General features: G+C 46.9%; 2 protein-coding genes across 18 annotated transcripts in view; both read left to right on the forward strand.

The window, feature by feature from the left end:
* Rfx4 (regulatory factor X4) overlaps nt 1-1,742 on the forward strand; it is a 146,634-nt gene extending 144,892 nt beyond the window's left edge. For 2 of the 3 annotated variants that reach the window (XM_004844808.3, XM_021258378.2), the window contains one exon: nt 214-1,742. In XM_004844808.3, coding sequence (XP_004844865.1) covers nt 214-486 — 273 coding nt within the window. In that variant the 3' untranslated portion in view covers nt 487-1,742. The remainder of the gene's footprint in view (nt 1-213) is intronic. The other variant, XM_021258376.2, reaches the window with a different exon arrangement.
* A 10,614-nt stretch (nt 1,743-12,356) lies between these two features.
* Nucleotides 12,357-19,627, forward strand: part of Ric8b (RIC8 guanine nucleotide exchange factor B) — a 110,012-nt gene continuing 102,741 nt past the window's right edge. For 4 of the 15 annotated variants that reach the window (XR_015443601.1, XM_004844806.4, XM_021258371.2 and 1 more), the window contains exon 1: nt 12,396-12,600. Coding sequence is in view for 8 of the 15 variants with exons in the window: in XM_004844806.4 (XP_004844863.1) it covers nt 12,517-12,600 (84 nt within the window). In the remaining 7 variants the exon portion in view is untranslated. Of the gene's footprint in view, nt 12,601-12,634; nt 13,192-13,211; nt 13,535-15,279; nt 19,576-19,627 lie in introns of those variants that run through there. The other 11 variants (XR_015443598.1, XR_015443599.1, XR_015443600.1 and 8 more) reach the window with 8 other exon arrangements.

A 19,627-nucleotide genomic window follows, 5' to 3' on the forward strand; every position in this document is an offset into this window, starting at 1 on the left:
TTCTGGGTGTGACGTCCCAGGATTTCCAGATGAGGAGCCCAAGGCCAGATGCTGGCATTTCTCCTCTTCAGCCTTACAGACGCTGGCTGACTCCGTCAGCTCTAGTGAATAGTGCCGTGAGAAAGTTGCATTAAACTGTGAGCATGACTGGTGTTACATGTGTGCAACCTCGAGCTAATTTTGCCTTTGTGGAATTTCTTTCCCCTTACCAAGTACCCTTTCAATAGCTCCACTTCCCGGATGGAGCCTTGTCTGATGAGCAGCACCCCCAGGCTGCACCCCACCGCAGTCACTCCCCGGTGGCCAGAGGTGCCCACAGCCAACACGTGTTACGCGAGCCCACCTGTGCACTCCACGAGGTATGGAAACTCTAGCGACATGTACACGCCCCTGAGCACGCGCAGGAACTCCGAGTATGAGCACATGCAACACTTTCCTGGCTTCGCTTACATCAATGGAGAAGCCTCCACAGGATGGGCCAAGTGACTGCTGTCATAGGAATCCATATTTAATATTAATAATTAATAATAATAATAAGCCCAATACCCACCCTCCGGAAGACTCTCTCTCTCTCTCTTTCTATCATAGCTGGTGGGCTGGTCCTAGGCCCACTGTCCTTGTGAGCAGGAAGAGATTCAGTACGGGAGGAATAAATGTTAGTTCAGAGCAGGTCTTACGAAGTCAGGGGTCCAGGGTCCCTTGGCTGTTTCTCTAGAGCACTCGCGGGGCAGGCTGACCGTGCCTTTTCCCGCTGTTCCCCCGACTCTGCTTGGTGTGGGTGACCCCTTCCTGTGGGCGACCCCTTCCTGTGGGCTACTTATTTTCCTGCTGACACTGCGAAGCTCTTTAGTCTTGAAGGACGGATCCTGGAGAGGGAGTCTGGGTTGTGTTCTTGCACGGGCACGTCATTCGCCAAGGACAGCTGCCTTGCCACCTGTCATCCCCCTCCTCCCAGTGGCGTCATCACGGCTTCCTGGAGCGCCAGAGCTGAGGGAGGTGTCAGGGCCTAGCTCAGTCCCCTGCGCTGCTCAGGTCCCAGAATGTGAGCGCTGTCTGAGGAGAGGAAGAGGCCTGCTCTGTGTTGCCTTAAGTGGATCGAGGTCTGTAGGGGACCGGTTCTTCTATGTACAAGGATTTGTCCTGAATTTGCACAAAGCTTAGTGTCAGCAAAAGGCAGGAGAGGGTTTCCCAAAGTTCTGTGAGAATGTGATTTATGGCCTTGAGTATCACACTCGGCTCTGCTGTTAACGTTCTGAAGCTGTTTGGACCAAACTTTAACTTAGCACGCACCAAGTGTGAAAACAGCTGTCATAGTTTCTTCATAAGACTATAATAATTTCCGACACTTTGATAGAAAACAAATTCAAAGCTGTGCCTTTGAGCCTATACTATACTGTGTATGTGTGGAAATAAAAAATGTGTTGTACTTTTGGAAAAATTTTTTTTCGTAGGCATTTTTCTGTCAGATTTATAGTAATTTGTGAGGTTTGTTAGAGATTAACATAGGCTTTCTTTCTGTATTATAAAATGCACCAAGCAATTATGGTGGACCTATTACCCTATGGGTAAGAAATAAATGGAAATATGACATCGGATATTTTAGCAAGTGTTCTGTAAATAAAATCTTTGATCACACCGCTCAGTGTGATAATCATGTCTACAGCTAAAATGGAAATAGTTTTATCTGTACAGTTGTGCAAGATATGAATGGTTTCACACTCAAATAAAAAGTATTGAAATGACTTGCTTTCTTCCTTTGGACTTTGCATTTGATATGACATGTGTGTATGTAATATAAATCACATTCTTAAATACTTATGGTTTAAGTAGGCAGGAGAAAACCATCTTGTCACACAATGATCATTACAATTTGGAAAGGCCACAGTCCTGTTTGGACAGATGACGAGGCAGCACTGTACCTCCAGCCTGGCTAAGGTTTAAGGGACCTGTCCCATCCTGAGTTTGTATAGTGCCTGGTGCCAGCAAAAGGCAGAGGCCTTTCCACTCTTGCCAGGAGTAGTTTTCTCCCACAGCAGCATCATGAAGAGATCCCCTGGAACCTAGTTCATTGTGCTTTGATGACCACTGGGAGTGAAGCTATTTCAAGTCCAGTGCTTTCAATGCTAATAAACTTCTGAACAGAATGGTGACATTACTGAATACTTAACAAGCATTAAATTCTTCTCCAGCACTGTATTTTGATTCTGTGGCTGAAAGGTTTGGGATATAGAAATAAAATGACGGTGTTTTCCCCAAACAATAAGAATCTAGGAGAGAGAGAAATTCAGGGACACAGATTTCCAGAAATGACAGTGATGACTCCATTAACCCAAAGGCATGAGGAACTGACAACTCAATTCGCGTTTTGAAAGATTTATTTTTAAAGCTAACCTCTGACTTACCATTACATAACATATTTATACTGGAAAATGATTTTAAGATGAAAATTATTTATATATTATATATAGCATCCCCTTAAATATATTTAGCCATGTTGTTTTACAGAAAAAAATGTAGATATTGGATTTCACTCTCTGATGGTAAATTAGTTTTCTCTTTTGTCCACGATCCATTGTTGGCTTTATATTAGGCGAGGGAGAAGAGTAAAATTTCAGATTTACTCACTGTGTAAAATTAACCCGAGGATGGCCAGCCCTGCTGGTCTCTTACATTCAAAGCTAGTGCTCCGCCGGTGAAAAGAGTGTTGTAAGTCTGACTCTTGACTTACTGAATACAAAAATAGTCATCACCTAATTCTCTAGCCCCCTGGCAGGAACACATAATAACCAACACCCATTTACAAGGAACATCCACGAGCTCATTAAACGCACCCCTCTTGTGGCAAACGCTGTCTCAGATAACAGGCGCGAGGCCACGCGAACAGCTCGCTCTGGGGCCTCTCAGGGACCGCGGGCCTGCGCCTTCCCGGCACAGCCGAGAGCTGTGGGTCGCCAGCACTGTGGACAGGAAGGCGTCGGGAGCTGGAGGACAGCGGTCAAGCAGTGCTTCCTCCTTGGGCCGCACACACTCTGGGTTCCCAGTTGTCCTAGAAGCTTCAGCTTCAGGACAGGAAAGGCAGCAGGTGCCTGAGCACGTGGCTGCACGGCACCTCTCTCCTGCGCCGGTCCCTCACCAGTCCCCAGAATGGGGATGGCAAGGTTGGCAGCTGGGAGCACGGCCAGGCACTCGTCAGGGGAAGAACAGGTGAGGAGCTGGCAGTGACGGAGCTGTCCCCTCCGAGGCCTTGCTCTGAAAGGGCTCTGCCAGCTTGAGACTGGCTGAAGTCAGGAGCGGCAGCCAGGATGCTCACCCACGTTGCAGCCTGTGGTGTCCCCAGCACGTGTCCTGCTGTGTCCTTTATCGGGGCCTGGAGGGAGAGAGGACGGGGGCCCAGGAGCCTGCAAAGCCTCGGCCACTGAGTGAGCCCCGCCTGGCAGGGCGGGAGGCTCGAGGCATGGGAAGAGCCCTGGCTCCCTGTCACGTGACCTTGCACGGGTCACCTCCCCTCCCTGGACCCCAAGCCGGCACGCCCATGGCTCTGACATTCTGAATTACGGTCTGTGGCCTGATGGACTGGGGCCAGCGGGGCTGGGTGAGGGCAGACAGCTAGGGAGAAGAAGAAATGGGCGGCACTGGCAGCTGGGCGGCAGCTCGGGCAGGGAGGCAGCTTCGGGGAGAAGGCGCCGGCTCCACCACCTGGCGCCAGGACGCAGGCCTTGGCCAGTCCCCTGTGCCACCCACACAAAAGCCCACCCTCCTCTGCAAGGCACCCCTACCACCACTCTGGACAGAAGCCCCTTCAGAAGTGGCCTAAATACTTGCTTTCAGGTCAAGTCTGCCAACATGTCACACGCAGAGTGAGCCTCGAGAATGACAACAAAGATGGAGCCCCCTGCCCTGTGGGACAGTGTTTGTCCCAACCTCTCACTTATAAAAGCAGACTTGCAAGATGTTTAAAACATTAAACTCTGGGGAGCATAAATGCACCCTTTGTTCCAGGGCAGGGGACACGGAGAGGGCGCTACAGGTCTCCTGGCATCCGGGAAGAAAGCTCTCAGTGTCACAACACCTTTTCTGAGCTGAGGAGGTGTTTCAGGAGGAAGAATGCACTAAGCCAGAGTGTGTGTAAACAGCTAGTTTGCTGTTCGGGTTTCTGTTTGTCAGGTGTGTGTGAGCCACATGAACCCAGCCAGTGGGCCACTCCTGCAGCATGTGCTCTTAGCTTCTCTCTTGCCTGAAGATGAGATATTCCTTTGGGAGCCTTTCCTTATGTGTACAGACCTCAGATGTTACTACATTGTATATCGACCGGAGTTGTTCAGGCAAGAGTGCTTGAACTAGTAATCTCTAAATAAAATTCGGCGCCACTGCCAATGTGGAAAAAGAAGAAGAAGAAGAAAGCTCTGTGAAATGCAGTGAGAAAGGAGGCAAGGGTATGCAAATCACTATCACCAGAAGCTTCACAAAAAAGATGGATGTGCTTATTGGCTTTCAAGTGAGAGAGAAGCGAGGTCCAGCTCTGGTTCTGCCCAAGATTGCGGGAGGGGCCTTGCCGTGAGTGACTGAGCCAGACCATCCCCTCCTGCTGTCGGGGTAGCGGAGGAGGACCCCACATCGCCAGTGGAGACTCAAGTGCAGGTTTCTTTTTAAAGGGTTCCCATGTGCCAGGGGCAGGCCAGTGCCCGAGCAAGAAGGACTCCTGGCAGTCACGCTGCACGGCTCTCCCCACGCCCTGCCAGTCTGCTGCCTGCCCGCTCCTCTAACCTGGGATTCTCTGCTCAGCTTCTTGGCAGCCCTCCCACGCGCAGCTTGGACACAGTCTTTGGGGCTTCCTCCTCTTCCAAGGAGGTCAGCACGCTTTGTGTTGCACCAGCCCCACTCCCTGATGTGCTCCCGCATTCCTCCTCCTGCACCCCAACCCCCAGCCCTCGCACCCCCATATTTTGCTGCTGCTGGTGTAGGTGGGGCGGAAGCCGTGGGCCACAGCATTGAAGAAAGAGCTGTTGCTAGGAAAGGGGTGTGGGTGATGAGAGATGGTGGGCGGGAGAAATAGGACTCCCCAGGTTCATGCCTCCCTTTCTCATCATAAATGCCTCAAGAACGAAAACCAGTTGCTGAAGATCTATTGTGAAAAGGAATGAGTTCTGACCATGACAGAAGCGGCCCCAGCAGCTGCTGCAGTGCTCCTGTTTGGCATTTCTAAGTCCCCTAAGAAGGAAAAATAAAACCCGAGAGAAGTGAGTGGATTGCCAAGGTTCTGCCAAACTGTGCCCTTAGGAGGGTTGGCATCTAGAACGCTCTGGCCCATGCCACACCTCTGAGAAACACCGCAGAGTGTCCACCCGAAGACTGCAACGTAGTGAGGTGGAAGGGCCATCGCAAGTGGAGGGCTGCAGCATTCTTTCCCTGAGCCACCTCCGCGGGCTGTGGTATGACTCTGCACCCAGCAGGGCTGCCGCCGGCCATCGAGGCCCAGTTCCTTGGGGTCTCCTGTGCGCCGGACACACAGGATGCATCGTGTCTTCTCACAACCACCCGTTTCTTGCCTTGCCCGTGACCACAGTTTCGGCGGGAAGAGCTGAGATTTGAAAACTCCTAAAACTGGATGTGGTGGGCTGCATGGCAGTCCCTGGCACTCAGGGGGCTGAGGGGAGAGGTTCTCTCGGGCCCAAGAGTCAGAGTCTGGGAGATTCTGGCTCAAAAAAAAAAAAAAAAGGCAGAAAAAGAAAGAAGGGAAGGGAAGGGAAAAGAGAGAAAAAGAAAGGCAGGAACACTCCTCCCAGGTCCGGCCATCATGTGCTTTCCACTGCAGCACGCTGTCCTCCTCCTCCTTCTACATCTGTTCCCACCACACACCATCCCCCTGATCTCCTAATCGGCTTTGCAGTTTTTAAATCAACTTTGACCATGGTAATAGAACCTGCTGAGCTCCAAGGGAGTTGCAGAAGTTCTGGGAAACTTTTGTACCCACTTAGTGCAGGCAGTTTCTAAGCTGGGTCCCAGGTGTTCCCTGTACCCCAAGAGGCATCCACTGGATAGACGTGAAGGGCAGACTAGCCCACCTGTCCTTCCCCAGTGCGTGGACCAACATATTATCAAGGGCCAAGATTTGGAGGAACAGGAACAAAGAAAGTCAGTAATAACGTGAAAAAAAATACCAAGTCACAGGAGGATTTTTATTACCAGGTTGAAAAAAGCTCTGCGGGGAGTCACAGTGAGCCGAGCATTCACCAGAGCCCGGCCATGGGGTGTGGGGGGAGGAAGGGGTCTGGCCACCTCTCGCTGTTAAGGTCACTACCCTTTGACAGAGGTGGCCTCTGACCTCAGCAACCCTACAATTCTGTTTTGACTGACCCTGAAACCCATGAAATTCAGATGGAGGCCCTGCCCAGAAGTTGAGCTAAAGCTGAGTAATATGGGAAAAGCTCCCGGTATGTGCCCCCAGCTGAAAGGACCTGGCAGCTCTTTGGCGGTGGATGCAATTTATTCTGTCCTCCTCCTTTCAGGGAAATGCTAATCCCTCATAGGCAACTTGAGGGGAAGACTAAAATGTGCTGATGATGAATGACAATAATCCTTTGTCCACTGCTACCTCCTCCCTCCTAGGGTTGAACCTTAAGAGTTTAATCAAATGTTGGTAAGTAAATTAATGCTTTACTGCAAAAAGTGGTGGGAAGAAGGGCTGTGAGAATGTATTTCCTCTGATGTGAATCTCAAGAAAGCTCACTGCAAAGGCATCGATATGAGGAGGGAGTACTGAAGGATCGTTTAGGACCCCTTATTTACACACGAACAGTCATCTTTTAAAATTGTATTAAAGCACGTCAGCATACAGACCACAGCGGAATGCTGGGATTACTTTTGTTAAAAACAGCAGCAGCAGCAGCAACAAAAACTCAGGCTTTTGTGACCCATAGGGCTAACACAGACTTCCGCCTTGAATCTCCTCAACATCCTCCAGTTTAGCTAGCATGGGAGTGGCCGCATCGTGCCAGGTATCCTGAGCCAGGCGCTTTTGACTGCCATTTCTTTTAACCCTTACATCCTCCTCCAAGTAGGTATAATTATGCACATTAAAGTTGAAAATAACGTTCAAACAGAACATCCAGAGTTAAAATTCAAACAAGAATCTTTTGGCTTTCAGGTCTTCCTGTTAGATATAAAAAACTGGTTGCCAGATGGGTTTCAAGGAATCTGACAAATGATCAGTTTCTGAGACTCACACAGAGAGCTGGGAGTCAAGAACAGGTTTTCCAATTCTGGGTCCAAGTTCTTTCAGCACATTACTGCACTGCCACCCAAAGTGCCCAGTTTTCCCAAGAGGTGTTTGGATGGGATTCCAGTTAGTGAGATGCAAATAGGTCTGACCCACATTCCAGCTCTTGGATAAATAAAACCTTCTAAAGGGCAGAGCCCATTTCATGTGCTTCATTTGAAAATCCCACCGTGTGCCGTCAATATTAAACAATTGTAGGTAAATTTGCCAGGGACTAACAGCATGGGCTCCACTAGGACACTGAAAATAGTACTGGATAACCTCATAAAGGTGCCAAGAAACTGGATCAATTAGTCATAAGTTTTTAAATGTTAAAAAAAAACCCTTTGAAGTCATGTAGTCCAGCTCTAATTTTATAAGTGGGATCCAGAGATAAAATAATGTGCCAGCCAGCAACAGACCTCCCTCTGATCCTCCAGGTCTATTTTATTTTATGTCACTTGGCATTGTATGGTAATAGTTTCAAAATTATAATACATTGTAAGCTAAAGTGGGATTGGCTGCTTATAAAGCCATCATTGATTATGAAACCTCTCTCAGATTTAACTTTTCCTCATCTGGCTGACAAAATTGACCTCAAAGAAATCCCCATTGCTGGCTTTCAAATCTGGCCAAGTTGGAGTCGCTAATAGCAAACGTGAATTTTGGCCTCTGTTTCTCACGTACTGTTTCTCCCCGTCTGGTCTCCACCATCTGATGTTACTCACATCCTCCATGAAGCCTTCTCAGATTACTCCCTTTCACATTAAGGTTTATCTTGCCTTGATTTGCACAGTCAGTTCAATTTCCTTCCTATCATAAAAACACTTGTTTATTGTCTGTTTCCTATATCCCAAAGGACAGGATCATTCCACTTGTTTTTACTTTTCATATTGTCTAAGACAATGCTGTGCACTAAATATTTGTTAAAAGGAACAAACTTAATTGGCTTTGCTATGCCAGGGAAACTTCATTTTTGGTAGAAAATGAAATGATAACGTCCATTTTGCAAGGTGATTCTGATTTGGTTGATTGTGGGAATCTTTTTTTTTTTATTTGGTTGATTGTGGTGCTGGGGATTGAACCCAAGGACTTCCCACTGAGCTACATCCCTAGCCCTCTTTATTTTCTATTTTGAGATGGGGTTTTGTTAAATCACTAAATTGTCCAGCCTGGACTCAAACTTGGGGTCCTCCTGCCTCAGCCTCTAGATTGCTGGGATTACCGGGGCACAGCATCACAACCAGCTGGTTATTCGGACGCCTCAAAGACTGTTACATGTACATGATTTGAACGTGTACCAAAAACTAGTTCAGCGGCTGATCCTCTTATAAATACTGGTTCAGTGGTTTTCAATCCTGGCTGCTGAGTTGAATCAACTGGGAAAAACTCTGAGTACCCAGGCCTCAGCACCGATCCACTGAGTCAGAACTTCAAAGGGGCCAAGCATCAATTTCCCATATCATGGTACTGATAGTGGATTTGCACAACCCCTCTCTTACGAATAGATTTTTTTCTAAAGAATGAACATATTCCAAGGTGATTTTGTTTTCAAATCATACAGTTTTAGAACTAGAGCTAAAACCTCTGGATCCGACCCTCTATTTTATAGCTGAGGACCCTGGTTTAAGAGAGGCTGAGCGGCCTCACATAGTGCCGGGATGGGGGACAGTTCCTGTCCTGAGTTACTGGGATTCTCTCAACCCACATTCTCCAGCTGCCGTCAGTAAACTGAGCTGTTGTTTCTGATTCCCACTTCTAACAAAAATGTCCTAGAAGCATTGCACATGAAAAGCAGGATTTTAAAAGCAGCACCAAGTACTGCTTACAGACCTTCAGTTCAGTGCATTCCAACTAGCCCATTTTCATGGCAAGAGGAAATGCCACAGCAGGATATACCAAAGTCCAGAACAAACGACCAGTATCTGTGTGCAGCCTGCTTCACTGCCCTACCTGCAAGTTCATGACATTTTGTTATCAGAGCCCAGAGCACTTCTACCCCTTAACTATACCACTTATTAGGAGGCTGATTTGCTTACCAGCAAGCTAATCAACACCCTGAACTTCCCTTTTCACTGTAAAAAAGATAGTGCCTGCCCTATTGATCTTACAGTTTTCAGCTATTATAAGGATTAAATCAGATAATCCAAAGGTGATATTTGAGAACAGAAAGCACTATTCATATACTGTAGATGTACAGAATTATATTACTATCTTTCTGAGCAATGACTTCCAAATACTTCGTTGCTTCAATTACCCAGGCTCTAACTCCTAATTCCTTGGTACTATGCACCCCATAAATCAACAGGAACTCAAAGTAGTGCCATACTAGAATCTCCAGTCACTGAAAAGTATCACATGACTAATAGTTAGGGAGGCAAAGTGCTATAGTGGCTGTTCTAGGATCTAATCCCAGAGTTGGCTTTTAACTATCGACTCTGGACAAGCCACTTAATTCTTCTTGGAGCTGAGTCTCATCAGTGGTCAATGGATGACTTAAAATAGACTCAAAGATCCTTAGGCTTATAAAATCAGAATATTAATGCTTAAAGTTACTAAAGTACAACTTCCCAAGTCTTTAATTCATGTGGTTTCACATGTTTTCAATCTCTTTTTAGAAGTGTAAGATCTGGCAAACAGATTTTCAGGGACATGTAAGACCCTCTTTAAGAGAAACATTTCTATTGGGATTGTTATGCTTGCTGATATCCTCTCCAAGAGACCTTTACTCAAAAAATATGGAGCTACCCAAAAAGCAGTTGATACAGTATTGGACACAGACTGGGCATCCGAATACCTTGCTAATAGTCTTTAGTTGGAGTCTCAGTTTGTGTTTAATTCACCTGACCCTCTTTTCTTATCCATAAAGTGGGAATAGTACCTTTTCAATAGTTCATTGAAATTATGTCTTTTATGTCTATTCCATAAACTTATGGAAATTATGTGTCTATTCCATAAGCTTTGTAAGAAGTGTGCTTGAGAGATGAATTAAAATCCGAGATCATTTATTACACATGTAGCACCCACTCAGCTATAGCTTGGATCTGAAATGTCTCAAAAATGACCATGTGTTAAAGGGTTGGTTCCTAACCCGTGGCGCCATTTGGAGGTAGTGGAACGTTTAAGTGAGAACCTTGTTGGAGGAGGTTATTGGTGCATGCCCAGAAGGGGATGTGGGCCCTCACCCATCCCCATCTCTTTTTCCTAGCTGCTATGAGGTGAGCAGTTTCCTCAGCTACATGCTGCCCACCTTACAGGCAAGAAGGCCAAGAGCCCATGGACTGAAGCCAAAATAAATCTTGTCCCTTATTATCTCAGGCATTGCGTCACAGTAAGAGAAAGCTGACTAATACCTCCCCCAAATGACTGGCTCACCAATAAGCCTAATAAATGTTTGCTGCATGAAAAGTATAATTCGCAGAAAAAACAAAAGTTCCATGGCCTCAGTTTCCATGTCTGTTTTTGTCTCCAAATTCCCAATGTTTGGCACAATACTTAGCATACACAATACAGAAGGTACTCTATCATTAGGTGAACGGATTTTGCTTCCTCTAGTTCCCCTTCCACACAGCTCCAGAGGGAGAGGTGGCAGGGGAGACCTCAGAGATGACTGGAGTGGAGAGCATGGACGTTACTTGGAGAATTCATCTGCTGTCTACTGACAAGCAAGGGAAGGAAGCAAGAGCACAGGCTCCTGTTTCCATAATCTGCAGTTTTCCAGGAGATGGAAGGAGCAGGGAGGGGGGAGAGGGGAGAGGAGGTAAAAAAAACAAGGATGTGTTATGTACAAATGCCCCTCCCCACGAGGAACGTGCTCATCACAGATGGCAAACAGGGACTAACAGAATGTTTTAAAACCCCAAATCTGCATATAACCTGAGATATATAACCGGACACTGTTTTCTCGTTGTAAAACGAGAATAAGAAGGTTCTTGCTGCAATGGCAGCTCCATGAGGACTGGGACTTCCCTCCGGAGCCACTGTACCCACCCTGCACTTGCTGCCGGGTACAGCACAGGTGCGTAGGAGTTTGTTCAATGAATGTGTGAGGAACTGCTGGAAGCAACAAGGAAGTGTGAACAGAGAGCGCGGCACGCAGTTCACACCTGGCGAACACGCGCTCGGCGGCCTCTGCCGCCCTGTCAGGACGACGGCATTGACGGGGCTGGGCTGCAGCCACTTCCGGGAGAGACCCAGGTTCCAACCTCGCCGTCTCCACTGACTGCCTTGGGACGTAGGCCAAACCACCTGCTGGGTTCCTCCTGACGGCGGGAATCAGGGGCTGACGGTGACTGGGGAGCCCCTGGCCAGCGTGCAGCTCCGCCCGCACAGGACTCCGGCTTCCCGCGGACCTAGAGCGCTGCCTCCCCTGGCCACACCAAGGCAGCCGAGGCAGGAAGGTGACAACTGCAGAGACCGGAACCGTTAGCCGCGACCCGAGGGTATTAACTCGGGCTTGACAGCTCCAGCCAACGGAGGCCGTTCCCGCCACCGCCAGACAGTCGGACTAGCCGAGCCTGGCGCAGGACGGCCGACGGCGCGAGGAAGAGCGCCGAAGAAGAGCCCTTCCGACGCTCAGACCCTGGCCCTAACGGTCTCTCTGCCGGCCGCAGGCCGTTCCCAGACTCAGCTTCTGTTCTCGCGGCACCACAGTTCCCAGCATGCCCTTGGGGGGAAGTCGTTCCCGCACGGTGACTACCAATCCCGCCATGCCATTCTGCATGCCGTCTGTTGGGCTGCGGCGCGCAGCGGCTGCATTGCATGCAGGGAGTTGTAGTCCTTTCCGTCGCCGGCTCGCCGATGGGCGGGGCAGAGCCGGGTGGTTCGGGTCCGCAGAGGAGAATGATTCATAGAGGGTCGGGAGAGAGCAGCTCTGTCCGCGAAAACCCTCTGGAGAGACTGGAGTCCTCTTCTCCGAGGCGGGGAGCAGGAGGGAAGAGCGCGCGGCCGCGGGCCTGACGCTGCCTCGCGCGGGCCGAGCCTCCTCGCGCTGGGGCGGCCGCCGGGGGCGGTGACGTCGCGGGGTCAAAGTTGAGGGGCGGTGACGTCTGGCCGGCGGGGCGGAGGCTGGCGGGCTGGAGCCCGGAGGGAGGCAGGGAGACTGGGAGGCAGGGAGGCAGGGAGGCAGGGAGGCAGGGAGGCAGGGAGGGAGGGAGGGAAGGAAGGAAGCTGGGAAGGAGCGGGCGAGCGGGGGCGCGAGGCGTTCACCTGGAGGCAGCGCTCGGGCGCGCGAGCGGCCGCGGCTCCCCGCACCTGCGGCCATGGACGAGGAGCGCGCCCTCTGCATCGTCCGGGCCGGCGAGGCGGGCGCTATCGAGCGGGTCCTGCGGGACTACAGCGACAAGGTAACGCTCCGGCCGCGGCGCGCTATCGCGCCCGGGCCGCCTTCGGGGCTCGCCCCGCGCATCCCTCCCCACCCCCCGCATTCCGGGGACGCGCCCTGCTCTCCCCGAAAACGTTTCCGGCGTGGGCATGCGTGTTGGTGCCCCCAGCCTTTCCTCCCGTCGCCTCCCGCACCCCCCTGACCCCACGGTAGCGCCCACTCCTCTCGCTCCCAGCTCAGCGCCCTGTCCCGCCGGTCCCCTTCCCAGGCGTGTCAGTCACACCCCCAGAACCCGTAGATCGATGTGCCTCAGTGCCTGTGCCCCACTCCGGGATGCATAAATGCAGGCGACCCTTCCACACCTGTATAGCATAAAAACACGCGCTTGTGTGCATAAACACGGCCGTTGACGTGCATAAAATATACCAAGATGATGGCAGTTTCTTATCTACCTGTACCACTGTACAGTTCTCAGAGCGTTGCCTCACCTGTGGTCTCATTGGATCCCCAGTGTTTATGGAGTAAATGGTATCAGCTTTCCCATTTTATAGATGAGGAAACAGAGGTGCAAAGAACTGAAATGACGCCCAAGGTCATGGACATATATTCTGTTGTAAGTGGGTAGAGAATCTAACTCCTCCTAATACTTACTATTTGTATTACATTAACAGCTTTCCTGTTCATTATCTGCTTTAATCTTGACAGCGGTTCTGGGAGGCATTATCTGTGTTTTCCAGTTGAGGCTCCAGATGGGTTAAGTAACTTGCCCAAGGTCATATTTGGGAGCCAGGATTCCAGACTGGTCTTCAAACTATCCATTCATTGTTCTTTCCACTTTATAACTCTACAGTGAAGCGGTATCTTGTTATAAAGCATAGACACATCTCTGAATGTCCAAGAACCGTTGGCTCTCCATTACTTGTCATTCCAGGAATTTTACATGTTCACTTTAAAAGGTAGGGTACCACACCTTTGGTCTGTTTAGAAGAATACTTTGTAGGAATGATTGACTACTCCCTTCTGTGGAAACATACCCTACACCGAGTCACACCCTAGATGTAACATCTTCCTTTCCTTAGCCTCTGTCCAGATCTCCATGTATGTGTTTCATATACTTTGTACTATTGAACTGTTAGTTTGCCATCTTCAGTCAATGAAAGATGGAGCTAAGACTTGAATCTAGGATGTCCACATCTAAGTATAACGCTCTCACGCTGGTTTCTTTGGAAGGATGCATGGGCTGTATTCTATTTATATCTTAGCCCTTTCACTTTCTAATAGCTTTGCAGTTAAGCATATCTGCCTAATTTAGGAGGAACTCATTTAATGTGTAAGTGTACATGTTGCGTAGATTGTATTTTTTTTAACTTGATTTATTACTGCTTCCCAGAAAAGATACGATGTAGCTACAAACTTATTTTGAAAAGAAGTATAATAGAGAACTTGGCCATTGTTTTGAAACACGTAATGTTTATTTAGTACTTACTATATGCCAGATACCTGGCAGTAAATAGAAACTTTCTTTTATAAGGGACCGGAGAAGAACCTCCAATCGGATCTTAACCATCTCCTTCAATATTTCTCTTTTCCTTCATGGTTAAATTTATTAGACCCCAGATTTGCCTTCCTCAACGTGTTTTTTCCTCTCCTTGATCTCTCTCCAGGTTGGTTTCCACTTATCGGTACTACTCCTGGCCAGATATTGTCAGAGTTTACCATCTGGACATCTCCAGCTCCCCCTTTTCCTACTGGAAATGTTTTTGAAGAAATTATGCCCGTTATGTGTTAAGATGCTATTCTGAAGTGTTTTGAAGGATTCCCAGACACTTTGTGGCCAAGCTGAGGCTGGGATTGTTCTGACTTCATGTGCAGAAAAAAGCTCTCATGTTATTGCTGATTATAGTAGGACCCATGCTATAGGACCGGTTATGGTACAAAGAAAATAGCAGAGCTTCATGTGTCAGTAAGGTTTTGCCCTTCAAAGGGATACTTTGGGGGAAGATGAATAGGAAAGGGAAATATCATAATAGTGGTCACCATTAAGAACAGGGGAGTGGAATTAAACGGCCCAGCTTTACAGTACATGGAGTCTGAAACCCTGCAGTAGGAGCTGGATACCATGTCCCTCTGTTTCCTTATCTGGTACATGAGAGATGTTTGCAATAAGAAGTGAATTGTGGGGCATTGAGGAGCCCAAGCAAAAGAGGAATGAATAATAGAAAGAGTGATTCATTCATTATTTAGAAGAGGAGGGGGATCTTCTTTCTCATTCCAGCTCTATTGTTAGTTTTATGACTATGGATAAATTATTTTAAGTGTCTGAGTCTCAGTTGCCTCATCTGTAAGATAGGGATAATAACCATTTTCTTAATTTATTGTCAGGATTAAGTTAATGAAATGTAATGCCAAACATTGAGCACCGTGCACCTAGGAAGTGGTCACTCAGTAAGTTAGAAGTGTAACAACTAAGGTACTCAGGAGTTTGGGTGGCCAGAGAATATCTCACTTCTGCGGCATTAGAGATTAATTTTCAAGTGTTCCTGCTTCGTTCACTTACCCATGTTGTCTTGAGGAGAAGGAAGTTCTGCATCCCAGGAAGAATGAAATGCATCTGTTCATCAAGGATATAGTGCAGTTGACTCAATAGGAAAAGTTTGTTTTGGTTGGGTTTTATTTTATTTATTATTATTATTATTATTATTTTTTTTTTTGCAGTACTGGGGATCGAACTCAGGACTTTGCACTTGCTAGGCAGGCGCGGTGCCACTGAGCTAAATCCCCAGCCCTTTGGTTAGGTTTTAAGTAGTGGTTGCTTTTCACTCCTTCTAGTTTACCTGTTAATATTTATTGAGTGCCTGCAGCTACTATGTATATTAAGAACTTTCACATCATCACATATAATCTTCTTGTATTAAAAGTTCTAAAGGAGAGCTGGGTTTTGGTGGCACACCGGCTTGTAATCCAAGCACTCAGAGGCAGGAAGATTGAGAGTTCAAGGCCATCCTGGACTGCATAGTGAGTGCAAGGCCAATCTGAACTACATAGTGAGACCCTGTCTCCAAAACAACCAAACGACTAAACAAAAACAAAAAGTTGTAAGGGAGATAAATTCTTTGCTTTTTTTAAAATAGGAAATTGAGGTGAGAGAGACAAACTGATTATATATGGGCTCAACGGCACATAGCTAGAAGGTAGCAGACCTGGTTTTCATATCCTGGACTCTTTTTGCAGGGCCATATTGCCTTTTCCCTGTTTGTTCCATATTTTTTGACGCACAAGAGAAAGCTTTTTCAGAAGCCATGTCCTACTTCCTTTACCTACTATTGCGTCTTAATTACTTCTACCTTAGTTGTAAAATGAGCTGTTCATTTGGGAAGTAATGTTGCTCTAGTCTAGATGGTACAGGCACCTACTGTCCTTCAGGGCCTATTCTAATACCAGGTTTAGTAGAGAGATTGGCTGTTATCACCATCACGATTATCAACAAAAAATAGTAATCAAGGCCTGGAGGTAAGCAGTAGTATCTGGATTCCTTGATTCATAGGATTTTGTGTGTGTGTGCTAGAATTGAACCTAGGGTCTCACATGTACATACTAAGAATATGTTCTGTTGCTGAGCTACACCCTGAGCCCAAATCACAGGATATACTAACTAGCAGGAACCTGAGAGGTAACTGAATCTACTATGCCCAGCCCTTTCCACTGGACAGACTTGAGTTCTGATTGTGAGTTCACGCTGGGTTTGTGCAGAGGAGCACGTGTAATGACTGGAGCCTTTGCTACGCCTTGTTCTTGCTTTCCTATTGGGTTATGTAATCAGTTACCTGTCTTTAGTTCTCAAAGTAATCTGTGCCTGGGGCACAGCACCGCCCTGGTCTGTGTGTTGCCTTGTACTGTGCTGTTTGAGCGTCGCTAGCAATCTGCAGAGTAACTCCTAGGTCTCTAATAGGTCAGTATTTGGCCAGACGCCCACATCAAGGCCATGCAGTAACAACAGCAGTGGCTGTTTAATGAACACCTGCCATGTGTAAGATGCTACACATAAAGATAAGGAAAATCTGAGGGGAGGTAGAGTTGAATACTTTGACCAAGGTTACACTTACAAAGCAGCAGAAAGAACTCACCTCAAACTCAAGGTTGTCTGACACCTGAGCTTTTTTTTTTTTTTTTTTGGTACTGGGGATAGAACTCGGGTCCTTGGCTTGTGAGGCAGGTGGCAGAACCACTGAGCTAAACCCGCGGCCCCACCTGAGCTTCTTAGAGCCCCCTCATCAGGTATAAAACCTAGAGTCAAGAGTCCTCGGGCCGGGGATGTAGCTCAGTGGTGCCACACCTGCCTTGTAAGCATAAGGTCCTGAGTTCGATCCCCGGTACCAAAAAAAGAGTCCTCAAAATGGATCTAGTGTGTCACAGAGCTGTTCTAGCTTGCTTGATCTCTAGATTGAATAATGGCTTTATTCTGTCATTTATGTTTGACCTGTTACTCCTGCTCCTGTGGAAATTGTGTAAGGAAAGTAAGGTGGTCAGCTGTTGGCTGACAGCTCTAGCTAGAAAGGGAGTTGGGGCTAGGAGTGCTAGTTCCCTACCTCTCCATTTGAGCTTTAGAAAAGGAGCAAATAAGGATTAATGGTACTAAACATGATCCAAATAGCATAAAAGTAGCTGCCTTAGTAACCAACATATGTTAAACCTAAATAATCTCAGCTTCTGAATAGATTGTTTTACACAGAGCTCAGTTTGTAGTACCTCACATAGGAGTATATTTTCTAACTAAGCTCTTACGGTGGTCCCACAGTGCTTTTCAAGACTTCAAAAAGAATGTGGTTTATGACAGAATCAGCCTTGCATTTAAAAAGCAACAGAAAAATTAGCCCTTGATACTATTCTTAATTCTCACCTAAAAAAATGACTTCTATGTAGGAACTATTTAAAAGATATTTTTGTAACCTACTTGGTTTCTTTTTTTCTCTTCTTCCCATACATACCCCCCAACAGTTGAGGAGAGCCATTAGGCACATGTATTCTAGATAATGTACAGAATCAGTATTTTATGTAAAATGGCAGAAAATAAGCTTTCTTGGTTTTTAAGTACAATTATTTATTTACATTTGCATCAAACCTTTACTGAGCTTCCAGTTACAACTTAGCTTGATGTCTGGTGCTTCCTGATCTTTAAAGGTAGTTTTTACTAAATCTCAGGTCTATAAATTCATGTACCTGTCATTCAGATTTATACCATATCCTTCCTTCCTGCTTTCCTTTCTTGTTCATTCATTTGTTCTTTTAAAAATACTTTTATTACAAAATATAACATGCCAACAATCAGTCCTTTTTTTTAGTTGCTTTATAGCATTTTGTCAGGTTAATATATGTTTAATAGAATATTGTTACTTGCACAGCATTCTACCAGTCTCTTGGTGGGTATTCAAGTTGTCTTTTATTCTTTCACCCGATTAAGATAACTGCAGCGAACATGCTTATATACGTAATTTTTCTCTCTCTCTGGATGATTTCATTAGGATAAATTCCTGAGAGTAGCAGTTCTGGGTCAAAGGGGATAAATATTTTTATGGCTTCTACTATGTGTGCCACATCACTTTGCCTTTTAAGGTTCATGTCGTGTACTATACTGCCACCAGTAATGTGCCTGGATTGTAGATGCCCATTCCTCCCACAACTGTGTGTCCTCAGTCTTGCTCTCCTTAGATCTGGCCTGTGAGCTGCTGTCAACATATTCGTCTGGAGTGATGTTCATGCCTACCTCCTAGTCCTCCCCTAGTTACCTGTCCCCTATCTGCAGTTTCAGGTATCAATTTTTAAATCCCTGTACTTACCACCTGATATCATCCACTTTAATTGCTTTACATTTGTACTGAAAGCAGCCTTCCTGAGGTTTCTCAGATGACCCTTTTCTCTCTAACAATTTCTTATCCTCAGAACTGCTTCTCTACCAACATTTCCCCATCTCATTTGATTTCAAACATTGCTTCTTCTCCAAAGCTGCCAATGCAGAACCACCTGTAGTGACGCTATTTTTAGTACTTAATGTATTTAACTCCTGGTGTGTTGCCAATTCATATTTGTCAGTGTGACCAATAAGAGAAATACAGAGTCAAAGTAGAGAATTCAAAAGAGCACTTGGTTCTCCTGGGTCAAACTTAAGCAGAGAATGAAGAATTCTGTGCTCTTCTGGGTCTCACCACTCTTTGTGGACAGGCCAACTTATTCTGTCTTCCATTTTCCTCTACTTCAGCTACAAAGTGGAAAATAAAGTGTTGCCAGTCATTTTAGGAGAAGCACAACGCTTTTCCCTTGAGTTATGTTTTCCTCAGTACAGTTGGCATCATCATCGTCGTCATCATAAACCCTGATATTTACCGTGTGCCAGGCACGAAGCGGGGGTTTGGTGCGCCTTAGTTCTTTGACCCTCACACTCACCCTGTTACCCTCTACTTTCAAATGAGACGCCCAGACAGACTGACTGCTTGGGGTCACAGCTAGTGACCAAGTGATGGGGCCGTGAGTCAAACTGTCAATTTTTTTTTTTTTTTGGTACTGGGAATCGAACTCGGGTCCTTGCACTTATGCAGCAGGCGTTGAAACCACTGAGCTAAATCCCCGGCCCCAAACTGTCATTCTTACAGGATTACTTTTCTAAAATATCGAAAGTCTTTTCCCTGTCTGCAGTTCCCTGATGCTTTCTTATTGCAGACCAGAAAGAACATGTAAACTCAGCACATTGGAAGACTCTCCTGAATCTGTCCAAACTACTCCTTCATTGTTGTCTTCCTGTACACCTCCATCCCCTAACATGTATTCCATGCTCTGGCCTCGTCGAGCTGCTCATTGTGTGAATGTATCACACAGGTTCACACGTCTGAACGTTTGTTTTGCCCCTAGAACGCTTCCAGTTGCTCTTTGCAAATTCCTATGTATCCTTCAGGGTCCACCGCAACTGCTGCATACCCTGAGCAAAGGATTCCAGATCTCCCTGGCGGTTAGTGGTTTGGTTCTGAATCTTGTTTCTATACACTTCTGCAGTAGTTTTT

This window comes from Heterocephalus glaber, unplaced genomic scaffold, assembly GCF_053883595.1.
Source record: "Heterocephalus glaber isolate CG9 unplaced genomic scaffold, H.glaber_assembly_v1.0 deba00001572, whole genome shotgun sequence".
In the NCBI taxonomy this organism is placed as follows: Eukaryota; Metazoa; Chordata; class Mammalia; order Rodentia; family Bathyergidae; genus Heterocephalus; species Heterocephalus glaber.